This window comes from Xiphophorus maculatus, chromosome 1 (genome assembly GCF_002775205.1).
Source record: "Xiphophorus maculatus strain JP 163 A chromosome 1, X_maculatus-5.0-male, whole genome shotgun sequence".
NCBI lineage: Eukaryota > Metazoa > Chordata > Actinopteri > Cyprinodontiformes > Poeciliidae > Xiphophorus > Xiphophorus maculatus.
The window spans coordinates 23,273,606-23,295,505 of record NC_036443.1 but is presented as its reverse complement, the minus strand read 5'-3'; the positions used below and the strand labels follow the sequence as shown (position 1 = coordinate 23,295,505).

General features: G+C 37.6%; 1 protein-coding gene across 4 annotated transcripts; it reads right to left on the bottom strand.

The window, feature by feature from the left end:
- Positions 1-32: 32 nt before the first annotated feature.
- LOC102217927 (protein phosphatase 1 regulatory subunit 12B-like) lies at positions 33-13,264 on the bottom strand. Of its 4 annotated transcripts, none has more exons than XM_023337495.1 (8): positions 12,644-13,262; positions 8,799-8,815; positions 8,586-8,715; positions 7,496-7,600; positions 7,076-7,126; positions 6,905-6,955; positions 6,116-6,182; positions 1,244-1,332 (listed from the first exon to the last, which is right to left on the bottom strand). In XM_023337495.1, the coding sequence occupies exons 1-7, from the start codon at positions 12,743-12,745 to the stop codon at positions 6,144-6,146; spliced, it is 495 nt and encodes a 164-aa protein (XP_023193263.1). In that variant the 5' UTR covers positions 12,746-13,262; the 3' UTR covers positions 1,244-1,332; positions 6,116-6,143. The 4 variants fall into 4 exon arrangements, with proteins under 4 accessions (XP_023193152.1, XP_023193263.1, XP_023193214.1 ...); XM_023337446.1 differs by having other exon boundaries at positions 6,116-6,185; positions 12,644-13,260; XM_023337384.1 differs by lacking the exon at positions 6,116-6,182 and having other exon boundaries at positions 33-1,332; positions 12,644-13,261.
- Positions 13,265-21,900: the final 8,636 nt, after the last annotated feature.

The window sequence follows — 21,900 nt, the reverse complement described above, 5'->3', positions numbered from 1 at the left end:
AAATGAATGGAAGTCGATAACACAAACCTGTGTGTGTGCGTAAACTTTTAATAAAACAACTTCAGTCAATATGGCCTTCAGAGATATTACACAAGCAAATAGCTTTGCAAGGTTTTTATTTCCCGTGAAGGTCGGTTACAGAGCAGTCCAATTTAGTATAAATGTTGTGAATTTCTCTTGCAAACTTGAAACCCCTGCTATAGACAATCTGGTAACTTACAGTTAAAGATGTGACAATTCTGATAAAAAATAAAAAAAGCTTCAGCTTAAAAAATTAAACAGTTGCTTTGGCAATTCAGAAAGATTTTATTGGGCAATGGGTTTGATTTTGGTTTTTGAATGTCATGGTTTTAAAATTCATTTTTTATTATTTCAAACAAGGACAGCCATCACATCAACCCTGCAGCCCAATCCAAACAAAAAGGTGCTCCTTCAAAGCATAAAATGTGAACACAGAGTACAAATAATATATATATATTTTTATTAATAAATATATTTAATTCAGTCTTTCTTCTTTATTTACAGAAATACCTCCCTAGTCTTTAGTTTTTCAATATTTTATATGGATTGTAATAAGCATAACTGATTCAGGAGTGTTTGTGTATTCTGGTGAAAGCAAAATATTTTGTGACTCGTAAGATTTTTTTTTGACGAAGATATAAATGTAAATTAAACATTTGTAGGCCACTGAACTGACCTTCATCTGGATGATGCATCAAAAAATATCAACCAGAACCTAACCACAAAGTTTCATCTTTCAGGCATCACTCTTATTTTTGAGAAAAAAACACACAATCGGGGAGAAAATAGAAAGAATGTATTCTCAAGTCCATTGGTATGTTCCAGTAAAATGATCAAATCTTATAGACTAGTTAAGCATTATTAAAACCATGTGCTGCAAAGAGTATAAACAAAAATGAAGCATCAGTGTGATATCACACAGTATGGGAAAACTTCAAAGGTATTTCTATGTTTTCAGACACTGCAGTCCAAATACTACAGTAGTACACGTGTTCTCTTGTTTGTGGATGTGAAAAGTACTATATACTATAAATAATATATACTATGTAATATAATAAAATAATTACAAGGTGAGAAAACTGAAGTGACTGCTCAAGATCTATGCCTATAAGAGCTTCAAAGATGGCCTATCAATAACTCATAGAGGTAAAACATGGAACCTTGTGAATAATTAAACTTCTGAATCAAGGTTGGAGGATGAGAACAAAAGGTTCAGACATCTTTTCACTTTGACAGTTTGCTGATTACTCGAATGAGAGCTCCGTTCTCATCCTTTAGCCTCTGGTTGTCTGACTTGAGTTCGGTTAAGACCTGCAGAAAGGAAAAGGAAAGACACAAAATTAGAAAATGCCCCATTTACCTTGTGCATATTTGGAAGCTAATATTAGTAGCTACTGAAGACGTTTGTAATATAAAGCATCAACTATTGCAATGGCCAATTCGCCACCATTTCAAATGCAATATGAAACGCTCTAGCAGTATTAACAATTATTAACAAGCCAAAGGTTTCATCAAAATTTGAGAATAGGTAATGACAGCATGCTTAGTTGACCATGCAGTGAGAATTGTGAGAACAGTATGCAGAGAGATGGGGTATGAAATACTCGTTAACAAAAGTAAGAAAAGGTGAAGTTTCTAAATCTTAGTCTGATGAAGGACTTTGACTAAAAACATCTACTCTTCAAAATATATTCCCCTTGCAGGACACAAATAACAATCCTTTCATCATGCAACACGACACATATCTGAAAACAGCGAGGGGTCGGGGGAGGCTGGCTACCCCTCTGCCCACCCCAGAGAATCACTTTCAATTCATACAAATACATGTTAAGTCATTTCCAATTAAGACATAAATGCAAAACCCCCAAAATAAAGACATTCTACATATATACACACATGTATATATGTGCATATACACACGTATTTATAAATATATATAATGAGTTGATCTGTCCACCCCGAGGGCAACACTACCACTGAACACACCTGTGGAGTGCCATGGAAAAGTATTTGCCCCCTTAAAGCTGGATTCAGGTTTTTTTAAATACTTAAATACTTAAACCTTGAATGAATACAAAATTTAATTTTTAAATGATAATTTAATTTCAGCCAGAAAGTAATTTATTTGGTGGGGAGAAGGATTTATTGTTCCATAAGAAAGCTATCTGATACCATCGCTATGTTTCTGTTAATACTTTTGTCTTAATATGCACAATACACACTACCAGACAAGACTTGCCCCAGGACCTTTGGGGAAATATTCTACTTTTAGAAACGTTCGGCACACTGATTTTTGGCAAATGGGAGGTGAGCCTTAGTGTTATTTTTGGGTAAACACAGTGGTTATCGGCCTGGAACTCTCCCATGGAGGTACTTCTTTTGTTCAGTCTCTTTGTTATGGTCGACTCATGAACACTGACCTCAAATGAGGTAAGTGAGGCCTGCGGTGCTTTAGATGTTGTTCAGGGTTTTTTAGGGAGTTGCTGAATGAGTCACTAGTTCTGTCTTGGAACAACAAATCCCTCCTGTGACAGTTCAACACTGCTCCATGTTTCTCTACTTCTTTTGGTTTTCACTGTGGTTTACTGGAGGGTCAAAGACATGTTATTTGACAGCTTCTAGTTAAATCATTTATTGATTATACAGGTCTGGCATCAACTTCCTGGATGTGCACAGTGAAGCAAAACTCACCTTTCCTAAATATGTGGCTATTAACAGTTTTTTATGATCAACCAAGGGGGCAACTATATTTTCATATAAGGTCAGATTTTTGACCTTATACATTTTGTAAATGTATGCACCATCTGTCTTTTTTGTGAGACAGATTGTGTGCCTTTTGTGAACTTTCTTGTTCAGCATCTAAGCTCTGGGCACAAAAATGCCACAGCTTGAACCTAGTTCTTATATGTTAAGTCTATCTTTGCCTAAGGGTGCTCATGGGTTGTTCCTTCTTTTCAAGCAGACGTGTCCTGAGGAGAAGATTACAGCTTCAAATAAGTGTATTAGTGTTTAAAGGCTATCATTATCATTATCAATCCAGCAACCCACTGATGACTTAATGATAATGAATGAGTGTGTGATATGAAGCTTTCCCATAAGTTACAGCCTTTTAACCTAAGTTGTAATTTACAAAAAAAATTATGTCCACTACTGTGATGTGCAAAATTAAGGAAAGCCAAATACATTGCAGTGCTTGTATTGATCGGACTCCCAATCGTACATATCCCGCAAACATCAACAAATGCTCTTCAAGCTTGTATTTGTAAACAACTGGTCCATATCCAGACCAGTCGTATTGCTCCCTGTACACAAGCAACAGGGAGGAAATTTTTGTTTTAGTCATTTTAAGTTTGTATGAATGTAAATACACTCATGTTAATAACAAATGTGGCAGAAAGTTGCCCTTTTAATCCTATAAAGAAGACTGGGTGAAAAAGGAAGCATGCAAAACAGCAATCATCCAAAGGGAACGGGACCTGCCTGAGGGGAGGACAGCAGAACAGGAGGGGTGGAAGCTGTGACAGCTCCAGAAGGAAAGAGAAGTGTAAAAGTTAAACGGTGCAGGAAGGGGACAGCAGGGAGGAAATTAGGCCAGACGATCCCAAGGATCAGAGGTCCTCTGTCTCCGGCATGGAGGCCGTTTCAGAGAGGCGGGTGAGGACGCGCAGCATGGCTCTGTTCTCAGCCAGGAGACACTCGTTGACTCTCCGCAAAGCCTGGATCTGGGCCAGGGCAGGGAAAGCCTGCATACATGGGAAGAGAGATATAGAGAGGAGCAGGCAGAGAAAGCAGGCGGGAAGCAAAAGGCAGAAAGAAACACGGACAGTGACAGGGTCCATGTCCACTCATACAAGCATGCATACACAGAGGAAATGAGGCCAGCTCAGCTGCAGAACTTACTTGAAAAAACTGACAAGAACAAATATTTACACACGAGGGATCATTTGAAAAAAGTATAGAAAAGCAAAAACATGCAAGAGAAATTATGTACTGTTTAAAACTGACCTTAAATCATTGCTCAGTGAAATTCAGAAAACACACTCTGTAGGCCTTTGTACAAGAGTGTTCAGTGAATAAAACCAATCAGCAGTGTAATGAATCATCTCCCTCTTTATTGTTGGCCTGGTTTCTTGAGGTTAACCTCACTGTGGTTTGAAAGAAATGTCTACGGTTTGACACTACGCCCGTGGGCAAACCACGCAAGTGAGACAGATGGAGTCAATGGAAATCCACAACACTCACTCTGACAAATTGATATCGATTTCATCATGTGATCCCCAGACAAGTTACACACACAAAAAAAAAATCCTAGGCCACCCAGAAACACATACGTTGTGAATATAAAAGACATGTTTTATATGTTTACATTAAAGCCCCAACTACTTCAATTAACACCAAACAGACTCATAAACCTAATTCAAAACAGTCTGGTTTTAGAGCTTAACAGCTCAAGCATATAATGTTCTCCTGGCATTAGAACAAACCATTTCAGCTTTTGGCCAGCTTTCCAAGTCCTTGGCAAAACAGGAGGAAAAAGTCAGAGTGAGGTGAGAATATATAATGGCCAGCATCCCTTATTCATTCTGTTAAAATTCAGACCTTTGATACTGAGTAAGCAAGAACAAGACTCTCAGGTTCCACAGATTATTATGTCAAAAATGATTTAGGTTTTCTGCAAGAGGTTCAAGACACAGCAAAGTTTTTGTTTTGTAAAGTAGGAATAATCCGAGTTGAAACTCTTTCACTTTTACAGCTAAGAACGGCCAATAGTGTAACCCTATTCTAAAACCCTATTCTAAAAAAAAGAAAAAATAAAGAAGATAGAAATGTGTTGGTCAGTATTGGCAAGGAGCATAGCAGCCTCAGGAATTTGGACACTGACTGGCAACTAATGCTAATGAATGTTGTTGTATTTATGTTTTAAGCTGCACACACATAATATCAGTAAGAATATTAAAGCCATTAAAGCTGGTAGTCAATGTGCCTATACAGAAGCTAAAACTTTTATTTCACATTTATTTCTGTTTATTTCAATAATTATGACTTACAGCTAATGAAAACCAAAAACACAATTTTTCAGATTAGTGATAAAAATGTAACATAAAACCAAATAAAAATCTTTTATACTACAAAAATTTGCTTTTATTATCTTCACAGTCATGGGTAAGACTTTCTGATTACAGTCATCCAAGCGGGCTGTCCAAGAGGCTCAGCAACAAATCATTATTGTGAAAGAATCTGGCTGTCTATGGAGTATTTTATCCAAGCTGTGGTCGTAATGGTACCAGAGCAACAGCTTTGGGTTATAGCTGTTACATCTCTTTATTTAAATCTCTTTTGAACCAGACACCTCAGTAGTTAACCTCTATTCAGATGGAAATAAATTCTGCATTTTATTTGGAAATCATGGTCCCAGGGTCTGAGGGAAGAAAGGAAATAAATCCAAGCTGCTTCAGGCTCAGTATATAGTATCCACAGCCAATGATCATTCAGGGAGCTATGTTATGCGCTGTTGCAGGTCTACTGGGTTCTATCAAGTCAAAACGCAGGAACTTCTTCTATCCACACTGCCAAAAGCACCAACACCTGGTTAAATGACCATTATAAAACTGTAGTTGACTGGCCAGCAAACTTGCCTGACTTTAACATCATAGAGAAGCTAAAAAGCACCAAGAGAAGGATGAGAGACACCAGAGAAAAAAAAAAGATGAGTTGGAATTCACTATTAAAGCAACCCAGGCTTCTTTAACACTCCTGCCATAATCATCAAAATGTACAGAAATACATGCTTAAAGTGATATTCTGATTTGTTAAGTTGCACCTCTATGAACAAGTTGGAGATTAGGCAAACAGTTCCCCCTTGTGTTGGAAGACTTATAGCTCGCTCGGTGTGAATAAATAGCTGTGACAGACTAGAGTGGCTGACTGAGGTGCTTCAGAGCAAATGTTGTGACTCTCAAACAGTGAAGTTCTTATACAGTAAGTAAGACAACTCGTCCAAGTGTGTGTGCATGCCCCAATGCTTGGCAAAAGCAGAATGTGTGAGGTGACGGGTGGGTTTTGATCACTCATCAACATTAGGGCGAGCACTCACCATACCCCCTCCCTGAGAAAGGCCCTTCTCAGGGCTGGTACCCACAGCGGAAGCGCAGTGGGGGTGTCTGCTGAGGGGAACCAGGATGACACTTGGGTAAAACATCAGGTGCTTCCATCTCAGACTGCTCTTTGCTACATTTCTACCATTCTTTGCTCAAATTTGATTTTTCTCAAATCTAAGCCAAGCCTTTAAATATTTATAGCTTAATAGAAAAGTGATTCAAAGTTTAATAACATATGTATTCGATTTTAAGTACAAATTCAAATCCTTTGTCTGTGTACACTCAGGCTTGACAGTTGCCTGCTGCCGTTGCCTGTGTTTCTGTGTCAGGCAGAAAACACTCTGGAATGTCTCACAAAAGAAGGTCTTTTGCTGTTGGACGGATTTTGGTATTCGGATGGAACTAGGTCACAATGTTCACCCCAACAGTGGGAGAATTGGAGCAGGGGAGCTGCAACACAAGACAGAAAGTAGCCCAGCATAACAGTGTGGCTAATGAGCCTGGAGCATTAACCTTCTCCTCCCCTTGACTACTAACTCACCTGGCCGACCACAGAATCTACAGAGGGCTATATGTGCACTACGCTCTGGGAAAACTATTTACAAGCAGTCTTTTAGCAGCAGTGGAAGCAGCTTTGCTTGAGCTGTGTACTGTCAAGGACTGTTAGTTAAGGCTTTTGGAGAAAACATCAATAAGACAAATGAAGCACAGCATGTGTCTGAGACAAAATGATTGCCATATAATCCCAGGGTTGGTGCACAACATTTACTGATGCAAGGACTAACCTTTATTTCCTCCTCCATGTCTGTGACTCTTTTGTCAAGTGCTTGTTTTTCCTGGATGTCATAAAGAAATGAAATACAGGGATGTTGAAGGAGGGGAAGCCATAAACATATCAGGATGTTCACTCATTTAGTGATATACCGTAATGAATTTAAATAGCATGAGTTACTTACCCTTTTCTCCGTTTCAAGAACGGTGGATCGCTCTGTCATTCTGTCCTGCCTCTGTAAGTTAGGAAAGCAGATGTTACAAGTGAAAGATCCCTAAAGAATTTTGGCTTAATCAATCAGAGTGGTAAGAAAGTTCCATCCATCAGTATTGTCTCTACCGGCGTGTCCTTGCAGAGCTGCAGGATGCCTATTTCTAGAAGTCATTGAGTGAGAAGCATGACAGACCCTGGACATGTTGCCAGTTCACCACAGGACAGATAACCATGAAGAGAGTGACCAGTTAGTCTAAAAGTCATGACTTTGGCATTATTGGGAAGTATATGATGGGACCAATTTTTTTTCCATTTCCATTTTCCATTTAAATTTTGTTTCCATTTCCTAACGTGTCTTCTCAAATTCTTTAAAACATTGAAAAATTGGTACCTGAGCAACTTTCTCCAGTTGGGAGCGAATCTTCACCAACTCTTGTTTGCTGTCCTGAAGTCTGGACTTGAGCCTTTCATTTTCTTGCAAAGCTTCTGTGTACATCTAAAACAAAAAGAAACAGATTACATGTTATTAAAATTTGAATCACTTTAGTGTTAAAAACACAAATTCAGGTGAACAGCCAAAAAGAGGGGGGAATAAACATAACAAAAGACAGATTAGAAAAAAAATCGACATTTTCAAATATTCTCAAGCAGAAAAAAATGCTGCAATTTTCAAACAATGAAGCTTACAAGTATATTTACTTCCCTTACCAACCTCCTCTGTATTCGTAGTGGCAATATAAACTGGGGTTCTTGTCCACCCTTGTTCATAACAGATACAGAGTTTTTTAACTATTCAAAAATTGTTCTAACCTTGTATATACAAGTGGACATTGTAATATATCAATTTCTATGAGCACTTTCAATGAAGAGAACATAGGTCAGACTTGCTTGCACTGGCCTGTTTGCTTTGTCTTTCAGATTTTGAAGCGTGATTAAGAAATTAAATCAATGAAACAAGAACTACTGGAGAACTACTCAATAGTTCCCCAACACTCAGTTTTAACAAAGTTGAGCATAAAATGTACAGGGCAGAAGGAAGTAAGGAAATGAAAATTAGTCATTGAGTGAAATCCAGATGAAATTGCTCAGAGTGAATATCTCTGCCATTCAAATAGGGAGGCAAAAATTACATTACTTGTCATTCAAAGTTTATTGCTGTAGCATGACAAAATACAAAAAAGCATCTGTAATATACTGTCCCTTAAAAGTACTGTCAGTTTGAGGTCCAGGCCAATTTATGACCCCATTAAACACATATGTCATATTCTGTGTACCTTACGTGTGCAATATATTTTAGAAAATTCACAATAATTACGTGCTTGTTCTTAATATTCCTTTTAGGCCCAATTAAATTTCACAGGGATATAAAAATGAAGGCATCGATATAAGGTGTGGGCGGTCAGGCTGTGTTCAAAGCACCAGCTTTGAGTCAGTGGAAGGGAAGAAGTGTGTTTGTATCCGAGGCGTGGGTTACTTACTACCTTCTTATAGTCTTTGGCAGCGGAGTCTTGCTCTTGTTTATTCAGAGCCGCCAGCCTCGTCTCTCTCCTCGTGTAAGAACTGGTGCGCCCCATAGGTTTGTCTGTGGCACTTTCTCCAGTGGAATCGTATCTGAAGTCAACACAGCTCCATCTCAGTACACAATGGAGCTGTATGTTATTAAAAGAACAAAAATAAAAGTTTTTTTTCCTTACCTCGACAGTCTTTCATGCTGGAAAAGAAAAAAAAAAGACATGCCAGTTTGATCAGTCAGAATCGCATCATGAAAACAACACAGTGTAAACATTTCTGAAGTGGATCCAGATTTGTTTGTTTGATAGGGCTAAACAAAGGCTCAGCAGAGAAATATTTTCCATTTGAGAGAAAAGGAGGACAATCAGAAGGTTTGAGAGTCACATTATAACTACATCCTCAGAAGCCCATGTTACCAGGAGGAAATGTGCAGAAGGGACATATACTATACAGTAATCCCAAAACTTCTTTAAAATGTTTCACACATGTCATGCCGCCTGAGCCTGGTTGAGCTTTCTATATTAGGTAACTGCTGCCTCCACAGTGACAGCGGCACACAGATGACATCATGACATCAGGAGTGAAGTATGACAGGCCGCCGACTGACCCCAAACAACTGGCAGATATCAAACTGGCCTGGAAGGTTTGTGCTGTCAGGAGTCCTGTCATGGCTGCCAAGTTCATTGTTGTGACCACATTTTGTATTTGCTTGAGCATGGGGGGAATCTGTGTAAACTGGCAGATATGTACAGCACCTGGCAAAAACTCATGACTCTTTAACTTTGAATTCAATGTTTTCTTATAGAGTTTTATGTCAACAATCTACGTGTAGCAGCACAGAGTTGAGATTTTTGTTTTTTCCTCACTTTTGCAAAATAGCTTGAGCTCAGTTAGATAGGAAGGAGAGTTTGTGAGCAGCAATGTGATGTCCTACCACAGGTTGTGAATTAGATTTAGATCAGATCTTTGACTTGAACATTCCAACGCACAACTTTGCTTCTACTTGGGTGTAGTCTGACCATCTTTACAGTCCTTACTGAACAAAACCAGCCCCAAAGAATGACGCTGCTAATGCAGGTGAAGTTCATAGTTACTGTTGGTTTCACAGTTTGGATATAGACTATAAATTTCAATTTTGATCTCTGACCAAAGCACACCCCTACACATTTTTTATGGTCTCATAATGCATGTGAAAGGGAGCTTTAATGACTTTGTTTTAATTCTGATTTTGTTTTGGCCATTTCCATTAAAACCATTTTTACTGAATGCAAAACTATTAGAGGTGTTGTTGCCCTGGATTTTATTTAGGAATATTAGAGTAGATGGGGTTGGGTAAATATCTATATATTTCCATGCCATAAATATTAGAGTTTTATTTGTGTTATGTGTCATTTTCCTTTCACTTCCCAGGTTTTATATCACCTAAAATCCAGTAATATACAGTTAACTATGTGGTTGTATTGTAAAGAAAAAGTGCACAAACACTTTAGAAAATGCCTGCATGCAGCTGGCTTTAATTTGTCCTCTGTGTGTTAGACATCACAATACTAGCAAAAAAAAAAACTATTATAAAATTATTTGACTAATAGTTGTGTTTAGATATGTCTTTTAACAACTATTCTACACGTCAGTCAGAGATGTTTAACTCATGTTTCAGATGGTTACTTTGCTAAAGAAATATGGCTCCAGTCTATGTCAAAGTACCTGTTATCCCAGTTTTCACATTTGCTGAAGCATGAAGATCCTTCATAAGGAGTCACAGGAGCTGTTCTGCAGCAAGTGTTTACATAACTAAGCCTAGCAGCCGCTGCCTGTCCTTATGTGGTCATGTGCTTTTGCACAGTTATCCAGGAAAAGGCAGACTTAAAAGGCCTCAGATGAAAAAGAGCCAAGGAAGAAACTGAGAACAAAATTCTACTTTCCTTTCCTCTCTCATCTGTTTTAGAACAGGAAGGCTGCTCGGTCGGACTTGGCATTCATACATTAATCAACAGGGGTGACGGGACCCCTTGTAGTGAGAATAAATCATCACAAAATCTTCATGTAGGGTTATGAGCCAAATTTCATAACCCTTCATAAAAAACCCTGGGGGCTTCGTTCCTGAGGGTATAATACTATATTTCAAATTAAATGATCTGTAAATTGGTTAAATCACTTATCAGTTTCCCCAAACTTATTGCCTAAACTAACTTCTAGGAATGACTGATTCCTTAAAATTGAAAAGTGAATATGACTCACCAAGCAGCTTATTTTTCCAACTAGAATTTAGATTTCAAGAGAATACCTTACAAGGGTTTTCAACTTGGAGTTAAAAATTGTGTTCTCTCAGTGCAATGCATTAAGCTTAATTATTCAACGAAGAAAATAAATGAATAAGAATAGTGATTTACCTCTTCTTTTATAACATGTAGAAATAAAACACAGGATTCAAAATTTTATTGCAAAATGCTAAAAATGTCTTTAAGTGTGGTGGTACTTTGAAACTTTAGCTTTTACTAGGTTGCCATTTATTATAAAACAACTGCCATAACCAATTGGGCATTATTTAGAGACAGGTTCAGTCAAGAAAGTTCAGAACTAAAGAACAGCTTAGATCACACTCAAAACTAGATTTACATTTCATCTTTTCAAATTATTTCGAAACAATTTTTTTTTTATTTATCTGATATCTATTTTTTTTTTTTACAGTTTTATGCAATTTAAAAGAAAAACCTTCATAGTTACACAGGTGATACTCCCTGTCACACTATTGCTCATTTGCGTTGTAGTTCATTTGCATAGAAAAATAAGCACTTCTACAAATAATACTCCAGCACCATCTTTCTATGCGTCTTATACTGTAGCATACTGTAGCATATGCCCTCACTTTATCCCCAGCAAGGTCTGTCAAGGATTATGTCTAAAAGTCATTTTAAATTGAGTAGTTTTTTTTATATAGCAATAAACATCTTATCTTCCATTCAGATTTAGTGGATTTATTAAAATTAAGGATAAGCTCAAACTCATTTTTATACATGCTTCAAGTATTTGATTAAGATATTATTGTTGTTGTTGTTTGTGGATGTCTGCCAAATGGTCAGCAGCAGGCAGCACTGCTAACACTTGTTTGTTTGTGTTCATGTTGATCCCTAGCTATAATGCATCAAATTTTACAAAACCTATCAAAAATCTTAGCTCTGTACAGCAAGCGCTCTAATCATCCATTTATCACGTTCCCTCTGCGCTTTCCCTTCCAGCAAAAAATTCTGCCATTTTAGACAAGGCTGACATCATGGAAAACCAGTGTCTGCGTTTTACCAGGGACAAAGCAGAGAAGGAATGACACTTCCATAAAAGAGAGCAGAATCCTCTAGGGAGTCACAACATGTACTTTTGGCAACCGTGCAACAACAAGAACGTCTGCAGCGTTGCATGATGTGCCTGTATACATTTCTAGATAGACAGAATCACATTGTGTTCCTTTTTCCTCCTTCCTATTTTCTTGAAATGTCTGTGTCACACAGACTCCAGCTGACATAAACACAACAGTCAAACTACGCCCAGGAGAATAGGCCGCTTAAAACAAACAAAAAACAAAAAGCAACAGGAAATTACAGAAGGAATGTTTCAGTCCTACAGCCTTTTCCAGAAAACAGGATCAGACCGCTTCAGAATAAAACTTTTGCCTCTCTTTCACAGGTTTAGTACGTAAGCTGTGAAAAGTAGCTGATTATGACATGTCATGTTAAGTGCTGATTCATGCCAATGTAACACTAATCCACTTCATTTTTAGTGACAGGTGAAATTTAAAGTGCACTATTGGCTTAGTGTGTTAGTACTTAGAGTATGAGAGAGAAATAATAGATAAAACTGCTGATAATGCACTGAAGTTAAGTTGTTAACAAATACATTTACAGTAGATTGTTGCAGATATCTTCATATTTTCAAGAGCAAAAATAATTCAGATAAAAATTCTAAAGAACAGAAAAGAAACCAGATTTAATCTAATATGTTTTAAATATAGAACTTCTTAGGAAGAGAAGCTTACTCTGTAGTTTTTGTCTGTATAGGATGGAGAAGACGGCGGTGAATCTGTCACTGACTTCCTGGTGCGGGTCAGGTCTTTGGTGCGAGGGTAATAGGATGACATCTTCCGCTTCTACCCTTAACAGGCAGGTACACTTCAACTTTAACACTCACTGAAGGCCGGTCAGTAGATAACAGACATGCAGATTCCCTCAGGCAACAGAGCAACAGGAGTCCATGACACCGCTCCAGGGAAATCCTTTGCAACAGGTGTTGGAATGTGGCTACACGTGGGGTTCCAGTCCAGTTTAAAGCTCCGATACGAGCCTCAATGACAGATACGTTTGGAGAAATTTTCTGATTTTTGGGTTTTTATTTTTTTTTACTGGTGATCGGATTAATCAAACAAGTAATCTCTCCAGATGGAAAAAAAAGGAAAATAACTATTTACTCAGGACATCAAGCACAAAAATGCTTTCTTGTCTTCTTGTTGAAGACTTTTAGAAAATTCGCCAAAAAATAGAAGCTTAAAGTAAACAACTGTGCAGTGCTGCCTCTTCCTGGGTTTCCCAAAGTTATACCCATCTCCCTTCCTCTCGTGCTTTTTCTTTCTCTTCTTCCTTCTCTCTCTCTGTTTGGCCACCCCCTCGTCTAACCCCAGCCCCCTGTTTCTCCCTGCTCTTTTCAGCTTTGGCAGCTCTCTGTGGCAGTCGGCCAGAGAGGTTCTGGCTGCTGCGGACAAACTCAGCAGTGGGGGCTAAAAATTGTCCACTGATGTGAATGGGGATAAGAGGGTAGGTGGAGCACAAGGCCAGACGCAGGAGGGGGCTGCAGCAGCTTGTGTTCCTCTAGAAAGGGCTACCACTACCTGAGGAGCCATCAGCAGCCTGGAGGTGCTGAGTAGATGCCTGCTCTGCACACATGGATGGAGAGTGGTTGTTGGTAGCCCACATGCTCCATGATGTTAACACAAAGCACTCATGACATGTCTCCTCCTCATAAAATATGCCTAATCTGAGGCTGAAAACTGTAAAGATAAACCCCAGTGCTGACTTTATTTTCACAATTCAGTTTTAAATTCAGCTTCAATGAAACATAAACACTGTTCCATCTTGGGAACGGTAACTTCAATGCATAAATAATAAGTAATTATGGGACCATTTCTAACCTGAGGTTTTCTCAAGGATTATTGAAAAAGCAGAGTACTAAACAAATCACTTATCTTTCATTAAAAAAGCAGTATCTTTAGTGCTTCTCTCTTAGTTTTTTAATCTGATATACCAGAAAAAGTGGACAAAACTATTTGATACCCTTCTAGATTAGATACATAATTTAGCAGACTACTCTGTATAAGCTGCTACCCCCGCGACCCGACCTCGGATAAGCGGAAGAAGATGGATGGATGGATGGATACTCTGTATAATTTTTTCAATTAAAAATCCAATCAATCACATTTGTGGTTCCTCAAGGTTTCAGTCTTTGCCCACTTTTATTCATGCCAGATGCTCTCATTTAGCTCTAGGGACATGTTAATGTCACTATCTTCACCTCTGTTCCTATATTTTCCTGTAAAACGTTTGAATTCTCCTATGACTGGTGCTGTACAAATACAGTTTCTGTCCATGTTTTGCACATAATTTGCAGTCTTGTGAGGGGCAACATGTGGTGTTCTCATGATTTAATAGACCTTCAGTCAGGAGCTTGTAAATAGTCTAACTCAGCATAAAGACTAAAAGCATCATAGTAAAAACTATGGTTTCCAATCCAACTTTTTCTGACAGAAACATTAAACCTGTACTACACTAAAATTTGGACTAATTCAGTTTCATTTGTTTCAAACAAACAAGTAGCCACTACTATTTGGTTTTAGTTTACACTGGGAGATCTCTAAATAGCTGTGTATTTTGATTAACTTCTCTTTAAAATTGCGATTCAGGTGCTTGAACAAGTCATCTGTTGCAAACAGCAGTGCATTTACCTTGCAATTGGTTGATGTCAAGATTTCTTCTGAGCATCACTAATGCTATTAATACCTCTGTAACCACTAGATAAGATGAGAACCATGGTATTAGGTAGTCTCTATCCACAATTTCTTTGGATTCTCATGTGCAAGCACAACATTTTTCTAGGCCAAGGAAAAACAATTAGTCATCCTAACAGGCATGATTCATTAACTCTGGCAGTCCAGGTTAGTTGGAAAGAGTGCTCCTCTACACTTTAATTAGCAAAAAGTGTCTGTAAAGAATAAAAAGAGGCAGGTAGCTATCTTTGCGCCAAATTCTTTGCAAGAAAGCCAACTGAATGCTTCATAAAATAAAAAGTCTGCAATGCTTTCTCACTCTTCCCCTATTTTTGTTGAATCCATATCACTCCTCCTTTTATAGAGAGGTTCATAACACCTTGCTCTTCCTGAAGTCTCTCATCTTTGCTCAGGGGAATTAGCCAAGAATTCTGACATGAAAGAAACCATCTGAACAAAAACACAAGCTAAGAACAAAAAAATTGAATGAACATAGAAGAGAATTGAGAGACAATAGATTCATGCAAGTTTGTAATTTAACAAAGAACATGTAATGTGACTTTCAGCTTCCGGATGTTGCACAAGCAGTGCGTTCCTCTAGAGGGTGAATTAAAAATGAGTTAATTCACCTTTATGTATCTTTAAAATTAATGTTAAGAGATATAACTAATTTAACTTTTCATTGATCCGATATGATACAGTGTCATTTTAGATGTGATTTAAAATTCCAAGTTTGAGTTTAAGAAAATAAAATAGCAAAAAGTAGCAAAATCTTCATCAGTCTTTTTTACTGCGCAATGATAACCTGAAAAAAAAGAAGTCATACAAAACGTAAAGAAAAGAGTCAGGGGAAAACAGTGGCTCAATAGCCAGATGAATAGAAACAGCCTACATAGGTTAAGTCCATTTAATATTTTTCAACAGCACATGTTGGTGAGAGATAAAAATGTACATCAAGCTAATTTAGAGATGATGAACTTTGTCTTTAGTCATTTAAATATGTAGCTGCTCTTATTTTATAACAAACAACAAAAATGCGACAAAAAGTTGTTTGTTTTATCAAAGACCCCTTTAAAATGTTCGGGCACCTATAGTATGTGCAGTAAACTATTTAATACTTTATAAAATATAATATTTAATATTTCTTAAAATATTCTATAAAATATAGAACGTTCCATAAAATATAGAATATTTAGTCAACAACATTAATCAAGAACATACTGCATTATTTAAATTGACTGTGAGGCATTGAACTTCACTGGAACCTGTGCTAGAATCTTGTATTGAAATTATATTGAATTGTCCCTTGTCTGAAACACAGCTTTAGCGTATTACCTTCACATTATACAACGTTTGTAACTTAGTGATTACCAAAAATAAACTGAGCACTGGAGCAAATGTCATAGTGAAGGTTGTGCCACTACCAGCAAGATCAAATTTCTGTCCTGCCTCCAGTTGTAAATGCTACTGCACTGCAAGAAGCAGCAATAGGCATATTATTGCTGGCTCTGGGCGTCACTATCGAGCAGCAGAAATCTCCTAGCTGCCCTGCTCTGTACTTGACTTTTTCAGAGTCGTTAAATCAGTGGAAAATCTGTTCATATCATCAAAGAGTCATGTAGAGGTTGGCTCCGGTAATAGGCAGCCTGTCACGGAACCTCACCGCTCTGGATGATTATCACAGACAGATATAGTTCACTTGGTAATGCTCTCATGTTACCAATAGATCTCTGTTTCAGATTCCAGAAGCAGGGACAGCTGAAGTTCGGAGCTGGACTCAGCTCAAACAAAATACACTTCACATTCATGACCTATGCATACAAGGACTAAACAAAAAAAAGACTAAAAAAATAAAAAGCCAATATGTAAAATATCAAAACACAGCTCTTTTTTTTACTTAAATGAACTGAACATTGCTGAGGATGTAAGAGAGTGAATTCAGTGAAGATTGTTTCAAGTAAAGTAGGCAGGTGGAGAGAAAACAATATCAGTCAAAAAGTGAAAGATTGAAATAAAGTATATCCTTCTGAATCCAAAGCTAAGACCAAGCAGAGAGCATCTCAGTTTTGCCCAATAAGGTATGGAATGCTGAGATACCTCGGCCATGTGATGTGAAGAAGCAAAGTGACTTAGAGGGAGTGGGAGGCTGGTTCTCCTGCTATGTCTGCCAACAAGATAATAACCAGCTTTTCTAGTTAGATAAATTACAAAACATGTTATCTAAAATTACGAAAACGTTGCATCACAGATCTAAGAAAATTGTAGCTTTGAAGGAGGATTAAACAGAATGTTCGAAGAATGATGGTAATAAAATGTGATTTTTTTCAGAATAGATTTTGTGTGTCTGTGAAAAAAAACATATCCTCTAGAGATTATTAGAAATATTATATGTTGCAATATTTTGATAATTTATGCAATGACAATCTTTAAGTATTGAAGTACTTTTGCATATAGACAGAACAAATATATTAAATGGCTGCTAAAAATTTTGGAAAAATTATCAAGAAAAACAAATGTACTTGGCTCCATCTAGTGGTAAAACAACACTCAACTCATCTTTCTCCTGGTTGCAGGATGGAATACCAGTGAAATCTGATGAAGGATTTTCACACACCTCTGTGGCCTCGGCATCACAGCAGAGGTATCTTTGCTGGAGCTCCGTAGAAAATGTGAGCTGTGCTGCGTCTTCAACTGGATTCTGGTTTTCATCTCTCCACGTTGTTTCACCAACTGCACATAAAAATGTATTCACAGCGTTTCTTTCAACAATATTGAGCTGCTGGAGTTCCTTGTCCCATTTTATGGAATAAAACAGAATTAACTATTTCTGTTTTTGCACAAACAGAATTTGTTAATGATTCGAGAATACTCTAAACCAAAAATGATATCAGGATGTATCTTGTTTGTCTTGCATGCTGTGGACGTGTAGTAACATCAACATGTAGGGCATGCCTATTTGGGCAGTTAAAATTTGCTATTTTAAGTATCTGTGAGACATGGAAGTCACAATTTAACAAGAATGTGAGCTTAAGGTAAAAATGCATCCATCCTAATTCAACATTGCGTCACTGTGGTAACAAGGCTAGGAAGGAAACCCAGATATTCCGCTCTCCTAGAAGTCATACTTGAAGAATCTTCCAAATAAATCCACCTGGGAAGCATTCTTATCTGATGCCCCACTCAACACAGGAAACCACTTTTTGGTAAGGAGAAGTAATTCATGTCTTTGCCCCCGATGATGAAGTACATTGTCTTATCGCTGAGATTCATCATTTGGGATTCCAAGAACAGTTGGCCAAACGATGAGGCTCATTTCGATTTTTTGTATCCAAGATATTGTGCTTTCATTCATGATCCATATCTCATGGCCATAGGTGGGGTCAGAGGGGCAGAATGTAGACAGTCCAGTAAATCAAGAAGTTAGCCTTTTGGCTGACCTCATTCTTCACCACAACAACAAAAGGTAGGTTCCTACTCATATGCTGCTGCATTATACAGATCTTAGTGACCACAATGTTTCACATGTAAATTGGAGGGACAGTTTAGAAGCATATTAGAATCTCATGTCCTTGTATGTATATCAAAGGCAGCTCCACTGTAGAAAATTCCCTTTCCTGTTCACAGCTAATCAAATTAGCCCCATCATTATCAAAGTCTATTTTGAAAACTAAAAGCACAACACAGAACATTCATTACCTGGCAACAATAGACAAGATTAAACTCCTAGAAAATGCATCTTAACAAGAAAGCATGAAGAACATTCTATGAACAGACAGTTAACTCAGTTAAACTTGTTTCAGAAAATGTGGAAATAAAAGTACTGTACACAAACAGGCTCATAATCAAATGCAAATTAGATGAACTGCAAAATTTATTGAGCCACAAAAATAGACCATGATTTCATAATTCTAAAACATGGGCAATGCAGCTTGCTGATGAAACACCAGCAGCTGAAGCTGAGGAAGTTATTTAGAGCACAGACAGACTACAAACTAAGACAATTCTATTTTTATTGAGGCGTCTGTGTAAGAACATGGAAGAGAAATCGCCTGGCAATTGGTAGCTGGTAAGTTCATTCTCAGCTTCCCCTAACTGCATGTCAAAATCTCCTTAGGGAATACACTAAACTTCACATTGTCTACCAATCTGCAACCTTGCGTGTCTTTGTATGTGTGAGCAGTGGATAAAAAGCACTGCAAGTGTCCAGCACTATATAAATGCATTTTAACTCCCATCACTGAAGTACATTGATTTAGTTTTGAATGTAAAACCTTGAATTTTCCAGTTGTTCCAATCCAGGAGAGAAATTGAGACAGAACAACTGTCTCAATTATTTTAGTCACCTGGAGAACAGTTCTACTAAAGCAAACCAAAACCAGACATCCAAGGTAGTTATGGTTAGCTAATTTATTTACATGTTTCCATCATGTAAACAACTTTGAATTGCGTTGTTGTTGAAATGTGCTATGCAGATAAGCTTGCCTTGCCTTGCCTTAGATTTGAACCATTGAAAAAGGAGAATGTGATATCAGAGAGATGGAATTCCTCCATAAATTCATTACAGATAAAAATATTAAACATAAAGTTGAAAGGAACATGAACATTAAGTAGATGAATTCCTTTAATTTAATTAAATCACAATGTCAAAAATCTAGATTTGAATATCTAAAAGACTGAATAAAACACAATCTAAAATTAGTTATAAATATATATCAAATGTTGTTTTCAGCAAAAATGTATATGACTGCTGTGATTTGACTTTAAATTATCTCTCCATCCTTTTTCCATCCATCCATTTTCTGTACACCCTCGTCCCTAGTGGGGTTGGGAGGGGTACTGGTGCCTATCTCCAGCTAACGTTCCGGGCGAGAGGCGGGGTCACCCTGGACAGGTCGCCAGTCTGTCGCAGGGCAACACAGAAACAGACAGGACACACAACCATGCACACACACACTCACACCTAAGGATAATTTAGAGAGACCAATTTACCTAACAGTCATGTTTTTGGACTGTGGGAGGAAGCCGGAGTAACCGGAGAAAACCCACAGGGAGAACATGCAAACTCCATGCAGAAAGACCCCGGCCAGGAATCGAACCCAGGACCTTCTTGCTGCAAGGCAACAGCTCTTCCATCCTTTTTCCATTATATCAAATGCAGTGAAGGATTTCAGACCTACATCACTGGACAGGTTACCACTTTATCACAAGATATTAATGAGGTTTAAAGAAATCATTACAACTGTTGATTTACTCTTTTCAACTGGTCCCTAATATTGGTAATATAATCATATCATTTCATTTTCCATAAATATTTGTGACCCCATGTATCACGAAAGAACAGCAAAGTTAAAAAAAAATAACTTCAATCCTACCTCTGAAGAAGCAATTGCTTTGAGGGAAACCATGGTATCCAGATGCAGACAGATTTGACAGGTTTGGAGATTCTGCAACAGTCTCTAACCCATTCTCAATGTTCCCCTCCTAAGTAAGTAAGAAAGTAATATAAAATATATTAAAAAACTCCAAATATCATAAAATATACAAATAAACTACTGCAGCAAAAAGCTCAGTAGTTGTGATTTCTGGTTACCTTGTCTGTTTGGGTCCACTTCAGAGTAAACTCAGACGTTTCTTTGGACTCAGTCAGGCCAGTCTGATCTCCTGTGTCATCTGCAAAGCCTCTTCTCAGACACAGCCTGTTTCCTTGAGTGCTTTCTTCCTCTTTCTCTCTGTCTTGATGAGACAGGCTGTAGCTCATCTGAGCCTCTTTCAGGTCTGTGAGAGTCACACCCTGCGGGATATCCACACAGCTTCGTGTCTGTCAGCAGTCAAACACAATCTATTAAAGCCAGAGCTTGTGAAGCACTTAGTTTATACCTGTGTTGACCTGCGAGTTTGCCTGGCATGGCGGGACTTTGCTTTCCTCTGAGATTCTGCTTCTTCATCCTTCACAGGAGCCAGATACAACCTGACAAAAACAAGTAGATAGATGTTAAAGAGAAAGTACAACTGTAGAAGAGACAACAGATTTAGGATGCGTTTCTGAAAGTAACCCCAACATATGTAATTAAAAAGCAATATAACTATAACTCCAGTTGAAATATGCCAGCAAAGGCTTTTCAATGTGAAATTATTACATTTCTCATCCATGTAATGCACCTCTTTTAAAGCTTTGTACACATGTTTTTTTTTTAATAAAAAAATTGCTTAGTGTTATGCACATTACAGAATTTGTCTCATATCTGACACCACATTTAAGCATTAAAACACCAGAAAAATCTGCAAAAACACATACACACCATTTCTATATCTTAATCCTGCCATACAAATTTCAAAACAAATATTGGAAACCAAATCAAATAGGAATAGAAACCAAATTATATTTGCTTGTACTTGCAGCATTGCCAGTTTTGCAGTCTTAGAAACGACTGCATCCCCCAAAAGATGAACGCTATAGTTGAAAGAAAACCGCAAGTACTTGCCATCTGCAGCTTATTAGAAGCTTGGAAGAGCACACTGCAAATCTGATCAGAAGAGATCAAAATGTCACTTTCTGGTCTACATGTAAAATGATGTATATGGTGAAAACACTGCTGACCGCAACTATGCCCAGGAAACATGATGGTATTAACATTATGCTGTGGGGAAACTTTTCTTCAGCAGGTACATATATAAAGGCAAGAGTTGATTGAAATATGGATGGAGCAAAAAAAAAAGAAGGTTTTTTTTGTGCAGGTTTTCCTGCACAAACACGGACAATGACACTAAAACACACAACCAGAGTTGCAATGGAATGGTTCAGATCAATGCATAGTCACAAGTTAGAAATTTCCAGTCAAAATCCAAATGTAACTCTAACTGCAAATTTTTTATAAGACTTGAAAATTGCTGTTCACAAATGTTCTCCATCCAATCTGACTAAGCTGGAAATATTTGGCAAACAAGACTGAGCAACATTTTCAGTCTCTTGATGTGCAAATCTGGAAGAGACAAATCCCATAAGACAGTACTAATAGTAGCAAAACTTGTACAAGTGGGATGAATACAAAGTTTTGGTCTATCATTGAGGTTTAAGGTGGAAAAAATGTGAAAAAGATCAAGACGAAAGTATATTTTTTTGGCACAGTAGCTATTAAAATGCATCCTTGTGCTGAAAAAAATAAGTCATATTTATTTCTTCATTTAGAAATATGTCTACTGTTATTTTTGTAAATTCTACATAAACTGGGAGCTCAGCATTGACAAGCAGCTCTTCAGAG